This window comes from Mustela erminea, chromosome 12, assembly GCF_009829155.1.
Source record: "Mustela erminea isolate mMusErm1 chromosome 12, mMusErm1.Pri, whole genome shotgun sequence".
In the NCBI taxonomy this organism is placed as follows: domain Eukaryota; kingdom Metazoa; phylum Chordata; class Mammalia; order Carnivora; family Mustelidae; genus Mustela; species Mustela erminea.
Window position 1 is genome coordinate 26,154,767 of NC_045625.1, and position 14,746 is coordinate 26,169,512.

General features: G+C 35.8%; 2 protein-coding genes across 2 annotated transcripts in view; both read right to left on the reverse strand.

Annotated features, from left to right (window-relative positions):
• Nucleotides 1-4,345: 4,345 nt before the first annotated feature.
• TMEM38B (transmembrane protein 38B) overlaps nt 4,346-14,746 on the reverse strand; it is a 59,444-nt gene continuing 49,043 nt past the window's right edge. The window contains exon 6 of the mRNA XM_032307949.1: nt 4,346-6,288. Within this exon, the coding sequence (XP_032163840.1) occupies nt 6,073-6,288 (216 nt within the window). The 3' untranslated portion in view covers nt 4,346-6,072. The remainder of the gene's footprint in view (nt 6,289-14,746) is intronic.
• Nucleotides 13,168-13,817, reverse strand: LOC116570623 (protein S100-A10-like). The gene has a single exon (XM_032307950.1). The coding sequence runs from the start codon at nt 13,719-13,721 to the stop codon at nt 13,428-13,430; it is 294 nt and encodes a 97-aa protein (XP_032163841.1). The 5' UTR covers nt 13,722-13,817; the 3' UTR covers nt 13,168-13,427.

Sequence of the window (14,746 nt, forward strand, 5' to 3'; positions counted from 1 at the left end):
AATGTGATAATTGACATTGTGGAGCAACAGAGATTTAAATGTATGAGTAAAAATGCCATACAGAGGGACTCAGCTTCTTCATAGTAATATTACATCACCACAGCATCATAACAATAAAACATGGTAAGTGTAATGAGAACAGACTTCTTAAGTTCAAGTTTTACTGACTTGTGAGATTCAAATATTACACATGGGAAATGAATGACTAGGGCACATTATTTGCCCTGCAAACTGTGTAGAACTCTGGTCTTAACTATAAATTAACTAGACTCTTCTCTGTGAAATAATATTTTAGAAACATTTTCACATATATTATTTTCAAGACATTGTTTTTAGGTAAGCAGTCATGGCAAAGACTGCTATTTGCCCTCTAACATGAACTTCTCTCTCTTCCTCAGTAAGGTAACCCTCAAAATGTCAGGCTGCTCAAAACAAAGACTGTAACATGTTAATGTTTCATTAATTTTTGTCAATCACAGTTTATTACAAAACACATGCATATTTCCTTAGGTTTAGGTCTTATATAATTCTTCCCTGCTGCATACTTGTATTTTTTAAGCCAATCATTTTCCAAACATAACTATTAGACCTTTGGGTTTTTCCTGTCATTATGGGCTTTCATGACATCTAATGTCCCTTGCAAATTTAATTAAGATACTATGTACTTCCTCTCACAGCTAAGATGTCAAAATATAAAAATGCTATTTATAAACCACAAACAGAATCATTTAATTTTGTATTATTCTGAAGGAAGGTTTCAGTCTATAGTCTATTTTTATTGATTAGAATGGATTTATAAGTCATGATAAGATGTTTATAAAAAATACAAATGTCCATTATCAACCTTATTCTTTACGAATATAATAATTCTACAGGAGTAAAAATACATATGAAGTTATTAAATTTGTCAGGCAGAAGGCCCTCCAATTCTCTGCCTTCCTAACAAAACGACTGTTTGCTGATAATAATCCCACCAAATGAATTGACTTTTTCTTGATCCCAATTAAATCTTAAATATCTTTATTAAACATGGAAGTAATACTTATCTTCAGTTAAGCATACTACATAAATGTACTGTGATGCATCAGCTAACAGTCTGCCACGTAAATTAACCTAAGGTCTACTGATTTTCATACCAGATCACTGGTTCACATTCTGTCGGCAAATATGCCCTAAGATTATATATTCCAATATGGACCACTGCTTTCCAAACAATCCTATACCTACACTGAGCTTAAGAGATTTATTTCACTTTTAAAATATTTTCTATTCTCAGGGCACCTGGGTGGCTCAGTGGGTTAAAGCCTCTGCCTTAGGCTCAGGTCATGATCCCAGGGTCCTGGGATTGAGCCCCACATCGGTTCTCTGCTCAGCGGGGAGCCTGCTTCCTCCTCTCTCTGCCTGCCTCTCTGCCTACCTGTGATCTCTGTCAAATAAATAAATAAAATCTTTTAAAAATTTTTTCTATTATCACAATCTAATTCACCATCTCTTCTATATTTTCAGGATTGTGATGAAACAAGGTCAAGCCTGCCCACAGTCCCTAAACAGACACCTAGAGAAAAGCACTAAATTCCTAAAATATATGACCTATAACACAAGCACAAAGAAGTGACCACACATATAAGGTGTACAATGATTTTCAAGAAGCAGAACTAAAAATTAGGCCTGGGTGCCTTGCTGAAAAACAAAATTATGACTTAACATAATAGCATAAAGTATTTCTCTTCTAAGTGTTTCCTAGAATAAAAGCTAGGTATTATTTTATTTGGAGTTCCTCAGGCAAATATAATTCATAACCTAGAGGTAGGCAAAAGTTTAAGACACAGAAAACAGTAACTGTAAAATAAAATATTGAGAAATTAGACCGCTGCAATATTAAAAACCTCTGTTCATTAAAAGACATCAGTATAAAAATGAGTAGGTAAGCCACAGACCAGAAAGGAAATATGTACAAAATAGGTATTTGACAAAAGATCAATATCCACAATACATAAAAACCCCTACAACTTAATAATAAAAAGATAAACCCAATAAAGTATGGACAGAAGATTTGAATAGACGCTTCACAGGATGAAATAAACAAATGGCCAATGAGCGCACACAAGAAAGTGCTCTATATCATCAATCACCAGGGAAATACATATTTCAAACATAAAAAACTGTAAACCACCCATTGGAAATGGGCAAATTAACATGTTTAACAACTCTAACCTTTGGTAAGCATGTAGAACACTGGAACTCTCATACAAAGTTATGGAGTATAAAATCATACAACCACTTTGTTAAAAAGGTCTACCAGTTTTCTTTTTCTTTTTTTTTTTTTTTAAGATTTATTTATTTATTTGACAGGCAGAGATCATAAGGAGGCAGAGAGGCAGGCAGAGAGAGAGAGGGAAGCAGGCTCTCTGCTGAGCACAGAACCTGATGCGGGACTTGATCCCAGATTCTTGAGATCATGACCTGAGCCGAAGGCAGCGGCTTAACCCACTGAGCCACCCAGGCGCCCTACCAGTTTTCTTAATAAAACTAAACATAGTTCTATTCCTAGATATTTGCCCAAAAGAAATAAAAACATATACTCATCAAAAGACTTATACAAAAATGGTCATAGTAGCTTATTCAGAACATCACAAACCAGAAATAGACCACCAAAAGGATAAACAAAATGTGGTATAAGAAATTAAAAAGGGGGACGCCTGGGTTGCTCAGTTGGTTAAGCAGCTGCCTTCGGCTCAGGTCATGATCCCAGCGTCCTGGGATCGAGTCCCACATCGGGCTCCTTGCTCTGCAGGGAGCCTGCTTCTCCCTCTGACTCTGCCTTCCACTCTGTCTGCCTGTGCTCGGTCTCGCTCACTCTCTCTGACAAATAAATAAAATCTTTAAAAAAAAAAAAAAAGAAATTAAAAAGGGATGAACTACTGATAAATGCAACAAGATGAATGAATCTCAAAAACATTATGCTGAGTATGAAAGCAGTTTTATGAAAAAGAGAATATATTGCCTGATTCGATTCTACTCTATTCAGAATAGTTTGGGGGGGCAGATTTAACTGGAAGGGATCTTCCCAAGGTGCTGATAATGTTCTATATTTTGATAGAAGTTTGATTAGAATGGATTTGTAAACTATTTAAGTGTATACTTACAATTTGTACACTTCACTGTATGCAAATTTTACTCAAGAGAAAAAAAATGCAAAAATAAAAACAATTAAAAATATTAAAAACCACAAGAGTAAAATCATACTTAAGAAAAACAAATTCAAAAAATTTTAGGAAAAAATACATAATCTAACTCAAGTATGTAAAGAAACCGAATGACCCTCATACTTACCCAGATATCTGCCTGGCCCGCTCCCTCATGTGTTCTTCAGGTCTCTGCTAACAGAAAGGCCTTCTCTAACAATGCTATTTCAGCAAACACCCCCAAGTCCCTGACTTTCTGTGTCCTCCTTAATATTTATTCATAACGTTTCGTATCACCACAGGAACACACGTGTTTATTGTGAGACTCTCCACCAGTGGAATGTAAACTCTAAGAGAACAGTAGGGAGAAGGAAAGTATTCTTGAACACATTATTCCATTTCCAACATATCACTCAACTGCAATCCATTTGAGCTTTGAGGTAGATTTAAATGAAGTGTCTGGCCTCAAAGAAATGGAAAAGAAATACAGTAGAGGAGGAATATCTCCCTTCTTCTCTCATATCCACTTTTGGTCTCTGCCTAAAGGGAAGCTGGAATTCCCACTGAAATCCACCTACTCTACATATCTGAGCCCTCTCCTACCCTTACTCTCTCAGCGAAGAAGAGTGACTAATCTGATAAATCAAAGTTTGATATTAATTTGGCCACATTTCACTAGAAGGTGAAACCACTGAGCTAAGCCAGCCCATGTTCTTACCAGCATCTTGTCTCCTCTTCCTTAAAGAGAACTACCAGGTCTTGACTTTCTCACTGCTACCTAGGACTGGCCATATGAAACAGGCCCATAGGCCTCACACATGCTAAATGTTGGGAAAGAATTTGCTTTGCAAACCTAGTGAACTCTCTAGTCTAGGTAACATGAGTAGATTTGGAGTGGGAGGTTTCAAGTCTAAGCCATGTTCTCCAGTAGATTTTTTCTAAGAACCTTGAATTGAAGGTTCCAGAATGCACATCTAAATTAATAGTTTGTGCCAATATTCCATTTAGACAGTATTCAATGGATATATGCTGTATATCAGTTAAAATGCCAGAGGAGTTCTGAACTCCTAACTCAAATATAAAAACAAAAATATAAAACAAAAAAATATAAAAACAAAAAAAAATATAAAACAAAAAAATAAAAATAATGTAATACTCCATTGGTGCTAAATAACTTATTTTAATAAATTTGTCTTTAATACAAGTGTAAATCAACACTCCTACCATTTCAACTATAGTTAAACCCACACTTCAAAGCTAATTCAATAATTAGTACCATGTTAATTCTGAAAAGTTTTTAACTACGAGAGTATCAAATATAATACAAAACCCAAATATTTAATGCTTTCTGATACAATACTGAAAATAAACTTCTTAGCATCCCAAGGCTATCAAAGGTCCTCCCCCTAAAAAATCTTTTTGATTTAACAAGTAAAAGCATAGTACCCTGCTGGTGTTTATATTAAAAAACATTTTTTAAAAAATTTCTAACTTCAGTGTGATTTAAGTACTTCTATGCCATTCCCAAATGACTTATGTACATACTAACTCTTTGCAGGTAGAGTCATTGTCTTGGCTGGAAAAAAACATGTTTTTCTAAGTGTTTTAAAATTGTAACTAGATTTTTAAGCTATGAAATAAAGCAAGACAGTTTAACATTACTTAGGACCCTTTCTTCTTTTTTTTTTTTTGCCAGTAAGGACAGACTTAACATCATTCTTCATATGAGGTTTTAGTTTATGTTTCTTCTTGGTTAGCTGGTTAATATCAAATGCTCAAGGACAATTCTCATTAGAACTGAGCATTTCCACATAAGGGTAATTAGTTTTAATTTAAAATAAAATAATATACATACATGTAGATTAAAATATAACAACCATATGCAAATTAGTAAGAAGACATCCAACTAGAAAACTGAAAAGTACCCATTAGAAAGGAGACATAAGGGAAAAGTTTTAAACTGAAATGCTGAATCATTAAAGATACTACCATCAATGTATCCAGGCCAGCTAAGAAAAGAAAAAAATTAAGAATATGTAAAATGCTGGCAATAATTTCTTTCACAGTTAAAATGAATGTGTTTTAAGAGAGAAAAAAATAAGCTCCTAAAATGAAAGTTACAAAGCAAAACATGGGCTTAGTAATTTATTAAAAATTGTACCCCTGATTTTCTCTGGAGAAAAAGGAACACTATAAACAAGGGCATGAAATAGACTTCAGATTGAGACTCATACCAATACTCTGTTCTTGCTGAAAAATACTACTGTTTAAAAAATTAAATAAATTTCAAATATTTTCCACTTTATACGGGCTAAAAAATACAATGTTTATATCTGAAATAAAAACTATTAGGAATTAGGAATTTTCATTCCTAATATAAAGTGGTTTAGGTAAGGTTTACTTTTCCCAGTTCTCAAAGTTCAATAGAAATTGTATTCCATATCTAGGAATTATAATAGTAATATTAAGTGTAAATTTAATTTTGCTGAACTAAAGCTCAGATAGATTCAATTAAAAATGTGTATGAAGATACCTAAATAAAACCAAGGCTTTAATTTTTACTATTTTGCAATGATAGTAAGTTTACTTTTTCTAACATTAGGGAAAAAATCTAGTCCCCTTTATCAATATAAAATTATTAAAATAATCACAACAGAATCTTTTATATATAACTTAGGAAAACAATTTCACATGATATACTCATAACACTCACGAATTACAATCCAGAAAGAGACAATCTCCCTCAAACAGAAAGAAGTTCTTTCTTTTTGTCACCTCCATTCCTTATATATAATCTTTATTTCACATCATTTACATAGAAATTTTATCACAATCAGACAGGTAGGTAAGAAAAAAAATTTCTGCCTTTAGAGCTCATAAAATAAATTTACTCAGTCTTCTTAGTATGTTTCTTTTTAACAGTATCTGAAGCATCAGCTATAGGTTTTGAGGTCGATGAGCCAGTACCATTAAAAGATGATTTTGTTTCACTTTTCTTTTCACATGATGAAAATTGCTGCTGCCAGCCAAACAGCATCCGACTCACTGTATCCTCGAAAGAAGCAAAAGGCACAGTACCATTCTCTGTAATCATCATGGTTATCTGGAAAAAAAAAGTTCAATTTTGAATTGAAATACAAATGTTTTCTACTTCTCAAAACTGAGAAGAGAATGTAAATTTAAAAAGAGAGAAAGATTTAAAACACATTCTTATTTTTTACTCTTTAAAAAAATTTTTATTGAGTATAATTGACATAGTTCCAGGTATAAAACATGATTCAATATTTGTATATATTGCAAAGTGATCACCACAATAGGTCACCATACAGTTACATATTTTTTGTGTGATGAGAACTTTTAGCAGCTTTCAAATATGTAATATACTATTATTAACTATAGTCACTAGGCTGCACATTACATCCCCATGACTTACAACCAGACATTTGTACTTTTTGAGTCCCTTAATCCATTTCACTTCCCCAACCCTCTGCCTCCAATAGATTGGCAGCCACCAATCTATTTCTTATATTTAGTTTTGTCTTGTTTGTTCATTTGTTTTGTTTTTTTAGATTTCACATATAAGTGAAATCATGTAGTATTTGCTTTTCTCTAATTTCACTTAGCTTAATGTCCTCAAGATCCATCCATGTTGTTGCAAATGGCAAGATTTCATTCTTTTTATTGCTGAATATTCCATTGTATAGATATGTATATATATACACACACACATATAAATTACATCTTCATCCATCAACTGACAGGTTGTTTCTATTATCCTGGCTAATATAAATAATGCTGCAATGAACACGGGGGGTGATCCATCTTTTTTAATTAGTGTCTTCATTTTCTTCAAATATCCATAATGGAACTGCTAGATCATATGGTAGTTCTATTAATTTTTTTTTAGGATTTTATTTATTTATTTGACAGATAGAGATCACAAGTAGGCAGAGAGGCTCCCTGCTGAGCAGAAAGCCCGATGTGGGGCTCGATCCCAGGACCTGGGATCATGACCCGAGCCAAAGGCAGAGGCTTTAACCCACTGAGCCACCCAGGCGCCCGTTCTATTTTTTTTTTTAGAAACTTCCACACTGTTTCACACAGCAGTTGCACCAACTTAACACTCTCACTCACAGTGCACAAGGGTTCCCTTTTTTCCACATCCTCATCAACATTGCTATTTCTTGTCTTTTTGATAACAGCCATTCTGACAGGTCTGAGGTGATGTCTCTTTGTGATTTTGATTTGCATTTCCTCATTATCAGTGATGGTGAGCATCTTTTCACATACCTATTGGCCATCTGTATGTCTTTGGAAAAATATCCACTCAGAGCTATCCATTTTTTAATGGGATTGTTTGTTCTTTTGCTATTCAGTTGTATAAGTTCTTTATGTATTCTGGATATTAACCACTTATCAGATATATCATTTGCTAATATTTTCTCCCATTCAATAGGTTGCCCTTTCATATTGCTAACAGTTTCCTTTCCTTTGCAGTACAGTTATTTTTTTTTTTTAATTTGCTGTGCAGTTTTTTTTTTAGCTTAATGTAGTTCCACTTGTTTATTTTTGCTTTTGATGTCTTTGCTTTAGGCATCAGATCCAAGAAATAGCCAAGACTGAGGTCAAGGAGCTTACCACCTATACTTTCTTCTAGGAGTTTTATGGTTTTGGTTCTTCAATCCATTTTGAGTTAATTTTTGTGTATGATGTAAGACAGTAGTCCAATTTCATCTCTTTGTATGTGGTTCTCCAGTTTTCCCAGCACCATTTATTGAAGAAACCATCCTTCCTCCATGATGTATTCTTGACCCATTTGTCACAAATTAATTGACTATATATGCATGGATTTATTTCTTAGAGAAAATACATTCTTTAATCTTTTGGAGAAACAAACTCAGCTAGATTCTAGAAAATCTCTGTTCTCTACAGAGATTTGGTTATACTTAACCAAAGCAAAAGAATATAACTCATTAATAATAATAATACAAGGTACCATATTTTGGGGTGCCAAATGAGCAGTATAACCACAAAAATACATTTAGCATTCAAAGGAAACAGGAAGATAAAATAACATCTACAGTCTATACAAAACAACCAATAACAGCAACCACTACTATGCTCTTAACATGTGCCAGAACTTTGATAAGTGTTCTATATGATCTATCCTCTATATGATCTTATCCTCTTTAAACTTAACCCAACAATTATTCTACTACTACTCTCAGCATAGAGATGTGGACCAAGGCTGATAGGTTCAGTAACTTGCCCAAAGTCATAGAACTAATAAGCAGTAAAGCAGTTTGGAACACCCAGATTTTGAGCTCGATCACTAAATACAATGCATTCTATCATCATCTAAGGTCACAGACTTTCAGTAAATTGCAGAATACTACCCTTAGGAGGGAGAGTAGAAAGTCTCTAATCATCCAATTTTTCCCACATGTATATACAAAGCATGAAGACATAAGAGGATGGAACATAAAGTGCTACCAATTTTTTTTTTTCTAACAACTTTATTTATTTATTTGACAGAGAGAGAAAGATCACAAGTAGGCAGAGAGGCAGGCAGAGAGAGAGGAGGAAGCAGGCTCCCCTCCAGCAGAGAGCCCAATGTGGGCCTCGATCCCAGGACCCTGAGACCATGACCTAAGCTGAAGGCAGAGGCTTAACCCACTGAGCCACCTAGGCGCCCAGTGCGACCAAATATCTGGCAAAATGCACAGTGTTTAGAGATGTTCAGATTTACTCAAAAAATTAGACTGGTACCAAAATGGATCTGAGGGGAGAAGGTTAAATACTAGAATGGTTCCGAAAAGCCCAAGAATTTCCAAAAGACAATTCCCTCGGCAGATCTAAGATAATGAATCAAATTAGAAATTTTTGGAATCAAATATCCACAAGAGGACCCTACCGAATCCATTTGGTTGAGGAAAATGGAATCAAGAACAAAGTTCTTACTGGGGCCCCTGGGTTGCTCGGTCATTAAGCATCTGCCTTCCGCTCAGGTCAAGATCCCAGGGTACTGGGATCTAGCCACACATTGGGCTCCCTGCTCAGTGGCAAGCCTGCTTCTTCCTCTCCCACTCCCCCTGCTTATGTTCCCTCTTTCACTGTGTCTCTCTCAAATAAATAAATTAAAAAAAAGAATAAAGTTCTTACTAACTGCAATACTGTCTAGTAGTGAGGAATTGGGAGACAGGTGTCCACCAAGAACACGTTAAGTGAAATGTATACTGTGCAACTGTTAAAAGAAATACATAGAAAATTAATACAGAAAAATTCTTAAAAATACTGTTAGGTGAAAATGAGACAAAGAATAAGAGCTATAATGTACTATCATTTAGATAAATTAAAAATGCACAACACACAACATTGTGAATGCACAAAATGTCACAGAATTGTATACTATGAATAGTTCATTTTGTTTTGTAACTTTGCTCTCAATAAAAACAAAATAACAAACTTTTTAAAAGATGCATGCTCATGGGGCCCAAGCCAGCCATCACTTTAAAAAATGCCTTGGGACGCCTGGGTGGCTCAGTTGGTTAAGCAGCTGCCTTCGGCTCAGGTCATGATCCCAGCATCCTGGGATCAAGTCCCGCATCGGGCTCCTTGCTCGGCAGGGAGCCTGCTTCTCCCTCTGCCTCTGCCTGCCATTCTGTCCGCCTGTACTCGCTCTCTCTCCCTCTCTCTCTGACAAATAAATAAATAAAATATTTAAAAAATGCCTTATATCAAACAAACCCAGTCTCTCACCAAAATCAATATAAAAAACAAATACACAAAACAACCATTAAAAGGCAGTGGAGAATAACAAATCAGGTCAAACCTAATAGGGCTATGATTCCCCCTAAGAGAAAGTTAATTGAGTAAGGTGAAGTCCACATTCAACCTTTTTTCTTTTAAATGATATGTGTCAATTCACAGCAAACCCAGGTCCAAAATGGGCTAAGGAGACAAAGGCCGCAGTGTGAGAAGGCCAAAGCATCTGGGACTTGAGGGCAATACAGCTCAAAGAGAAGAGAACCACAAAAAAGCCCAAAGATCCACACATAACTTGCCCTGGAGAAGTTCACCAATCCTAAACTATGCAAACATGGAAAGATTTCAAAAACCCAGCAGATAGCAACATATGGAAGCCTTAAAGTAGATCAGACACTTCAGCAGCCAGCTTAAGGTTGGAGTTCAAAACCAGCCAAAGTAGAACTGCCTAGAGATATACCTCAAGTTTAAACTGAGACCCCAAAAGGGTCACAATCTAGAAGGGCAAACCCAAAACAGAACAGCATGAACAAAACCTAAAAGCAACTACTGACAGGATTAAAATAATCTGCTTGTTCATTATACCTGGCTGCCAGAAAAAGACTGAATGTAGTCCCTGAAAGCCCTTACACAGTAGTCAGAGGCTGGTCAGAGACAGAGTAAACCAGTAATTACAGAACATAAAAGAATAAATGCAGGGATGGAGATCTGGTCACAAATATTTAAGTATGAGATACAGATCGGAAGTCATTTCCAGATAAGTAAAAGGTAAAGGCATGAATATGAATGTGGTCACCTGGAGAGAGAAAGAAGAGTCTAAATACGGGGCGCCTGGGTGGCTCAGGCTCAGTCGTTAAGCATCTGCCTTCCACTCAGGTCATGATCCCAGGATCCTGAGACTGAGCCCAGCATGGGTTCCTTGCTCGGCAGGAAACCTGCTTCTCCCTCTCCTACTCCCCCTGCCTATGTTCCCTCTCTGTGTGTCTCTCTCTCTCTGCCAAATATATAAATAAAATCTTAAAAAAAAAAAAAAAGAAAAAAGAGTCCGAATATCATCTACAAATTTATGTCATTATTGGGTAAGATCTAAGAAGAACTTCTTTATATTAAATTATTCTTTAGAATAGTTACAATAAGGTGTACTAGCAAGATTACCTTGGTCATAGCTTGACTTCATGGACTGCCAATAACAAATAAAAAAATTCTAAAAACCACTGTCCACTGTCAGGAAAACAGCAAAGTCTTTTTACAAACACTAAAAGAGAAGACTGCCAGGATCTAAAGTATTTCCTGAGAACATGAACTACGGTATTTTTCAAAGTCGAGTGTTTTAATAGAATCTCCACTCCCAGTAGACTCATCACTCAGCTGAGAAGAATTGCTGGCATCAGAAATTACTGCTGAGATAGACTTATGAGGTTCAAGGACAAACTTCTGTGAATTCAGCCTCTTATCAGTTCTTGATTCAGCAAGGTGACACAAATATAATGGTAACAAATGGAATGAACCTTTATTCTTTTACAAATAAAATATAAAACTGTCTCCTTATTTAGCAAACTATTAACAGAAAAAGCATAATCCCTAAATTAAATAGCATTTGATTTCCCAGTCTATTGCTTAAAAAGGGAAAGAAGGAAAAGAAAGTAGAAACCCTAAAGACAATCTCATATATACAACATATCCTAAAATATAAACTAATTCAAGTTAAAAAAAAAAACTATTAAAAGCTCTTCCACATTCTTTATGTAATATCTCATGTTACAGAATTTCAAAGATGCCCAGAAAAATGTGACATACAATCTAAGTTCTTTAAGGGCACAAACAGTACTTAATGTACTTCTAGATCCTCTACAGAGCCTAGCACAGAGTACAATGAATAAACCTAATTTCTACCTCACATGAACTGAATGAATCTATATAAGCAAAATTTGCACTATTACTCTCTCTCCACCCAGAACATACTTCTTCTTGTCTCTGAGTCCCCAGATCCAATTATTTGCAGGGAAACTCCTATGTCTACTCCATTAAGCCCTTGAACAACCTCCAATAAAAGTCTCCTTGCCCTTGAATGAACTCCCAATGGCAAGTGGCATATTCAACCATGTTTTCTGGTCATCTATGCTTTCTTCATTGGTGATGTCATTCACTTAGGCATCAGTAATTATTAACCTGATGATGTCAAATAAATTAACAATTTAAGATTTCAATTTTTGTAAATGTCCTTTTCAATAAACTGGGTAAATAAATTATTCATTTCTGGTAGTACAATCTTAGATAAGTATGGAAGAATTCAATACAGAGAGACCTCTAAAAGAAGCTTTTGACCATTTATCGGTCACTCAAATATATATTTGAAATCTACTTGGGGCACCTGGGTGGCTCAGTGGGTTAAACCTCTGTCTTCAGCTCAGGTCATGATCTTAGGGTCCTGGGATGGAGCCCTGCATTGGGCTCTCTGCTCAGCAGGGAGCCTGCTTCCTCCTCTCTCTCTGCCTACCTTTCTGCCTACTTGTGATCTCTGTCTCTCAAATAAATAGATAAATTAATTTTTAAAAATAATTCAAATAAATAAATAAATAAATAAATAAATAAAATCTACTAAAATACTAAACAAACTGCCAGGAATACAGTGATAAATGAAACAAATGTGATCCCTATCCTCAAAGTTTAAAAGTACAATGTAGGGGCGCCTGAGTGGCTCAGTGGGTTAAGCCTCTGCCTTTGGCTCAGGTCATGATCTCAGGGCCCTGGGATCAAGCCCCACATCCAGTTCTCTGCTTGGCAGGGAGCCTGCTTCCCTTCTCTCTTTCTGACTGCCTCTCTGCCTACTTGTGATCTGTCAAATACATAAATAAAATCTTTTAAAAAAATAAAAGTAGAGTGTGTATGTCTCATATTTCTCTTCATAATATCTTAAGGATAGAGTCTGGGTCTTATTCCAAGTTGATATGCCCATATGTATCCCTCAAAGGGCCTAATTAATAACACTGTCCCTCATTCATGTTTTCATTAACATACTATCTGAATACACCTCTCAACAGCATTCAGCACAACTCACTAGAGTCTATTCTTCCTAAAACTGTATCTTGGTTTTCCCCTTGCCTAACAACTTCTTTCCGGTTTCCCATTCTGATTCTTCCTTCTCTAAGTATTAAAGAATCTCACAGCTCTGTCCTCATTCCTGTCTCACTCTGTTTCTCCTTGTAATATAACTGCCTTTTTTTTTTTTTTTTTTTTGAGGAACTAAAAAAAGGAATTTGTTTATTGAGGGCAAGAGGATGCAAACAATATAAAAATCAAAAGCTTATCTGACTTTTCTTTCTCTGCTTCTCAAATGGGGGTTGGATTTTATTTGTAAATTTTCTGAGGGTCTCCAACTGCCAATGGAATCCTTTATACAGAGGGAAGCTGTGTGACAGATTCCTTAAGAGACCCTTCGGAAGAACTCTCATTGGGCAGGAGTGGTGCTAATATCGCCTATTTCTTTCCCTTCTGCTTCATGTGTACTACAAAATAGTCATTGCATGCAATGGTGAGCCCTGCGATTAGCGAGAAGAAGCTCTGGAAGCCCACTTTGCCATTTCGGCACTGGTCGAGGTCCTTCATCATTTTGTCCACGGCCAGAGGGTCTTTCTGATTTTCCAAAAATCCAGGGAACTCCTTTTCCATGAGTACTTGCAGGTCCTCCTTTGTTAAATAGCCTTTGTCACCAGCAAACTTGTGAAATGTGAACATCATGGTTTCCATGGCATGTTCCATTTGAGACGGCATTTTGGTGAGGTCTGTTGAAACCTTGGCCCGAGGCGCAGCAGGGACGATTGGCTGGGTGGGACGCGCGGCCAGTCTATAACTGCCTTCTTAATTTATAAATTAAATACAATCTCAATTAAAAAAATGCCAACAAGTTTTTTATAGAGTTAAGACAAATTACTATTTTTTTAAAGATTTATTTATTTATTTATTTGACAGACAAAGATCACAAGTAGGCAGAGAGGCAGGCAGAGAGAGAGGAGGAAGCAGGCTCCCCGCTGAGCAGAGAATCCGATGTGGGGCTCGATCCCAGGACCCTGGGATCATGACCTGAGCTGAAGGCAGAGGCCCCAACCCACTAAGTCACCCAGGCATCCCAAGACAAATTGCTATTAAAGTTCATACTGATATGCAAAAATAGCTGGAAAAAAGTTGAAGAGAAAAACAAACATGAAAGAATATCCAAAAACAGTGAAAGCAAAAAATTCCAAAAGTACGTGATTCTCCATAGCATTATAGATAGAACACAGAGCCAGACTTTTTAAATTTTGCCAGCCAGATAAATGAGAAATGATATCTGAGTGTTATTTTAATTAATTTCTCAAATGATGAGTGTTGCATATCTTTTCACATGTTTGAAAGATATCATATCTTCTCTATGTGAATTGTCTGTTGACAGCTACCTTTTAATCCTTCTATCAGGTTTTTGGCCATGTATCCCTTAATTTTTAAGAAGTTGTTATTATTACATAGATAAGCCTCTGTGATATATGTCACAAGTACTTCCATCACAATTTGACAGCTATATTTTTTACTTTGTCCATGGTGCTTTCTTCCATGCAACTTTTTCAAAAAGTGTTGGAGTCAAACTTATCAACCTTTTGTTTATAGAAAAAGAATAAAGAAAGCCCAGAGTAAGTAAAAGGAAGGACATACTATAGACCTGAAATTGTGAAATATCAAACAGAAAACAATGACACCAAAGGCTGGGTCTTTCCAACAAACAATGAAATTGATGAACACTTAGTAGGACTGATTTAAAAAGA

Bases quoted from the DNA above. Each gene is read 5' to 3' on its own strand.
- LOC116570623 (XM_032307950.1), bottom strand. From the start codon at position 13,721: ATGCCGTCTCAAATGGAACATGCCATGGAAACCATGATGTTCACATTT.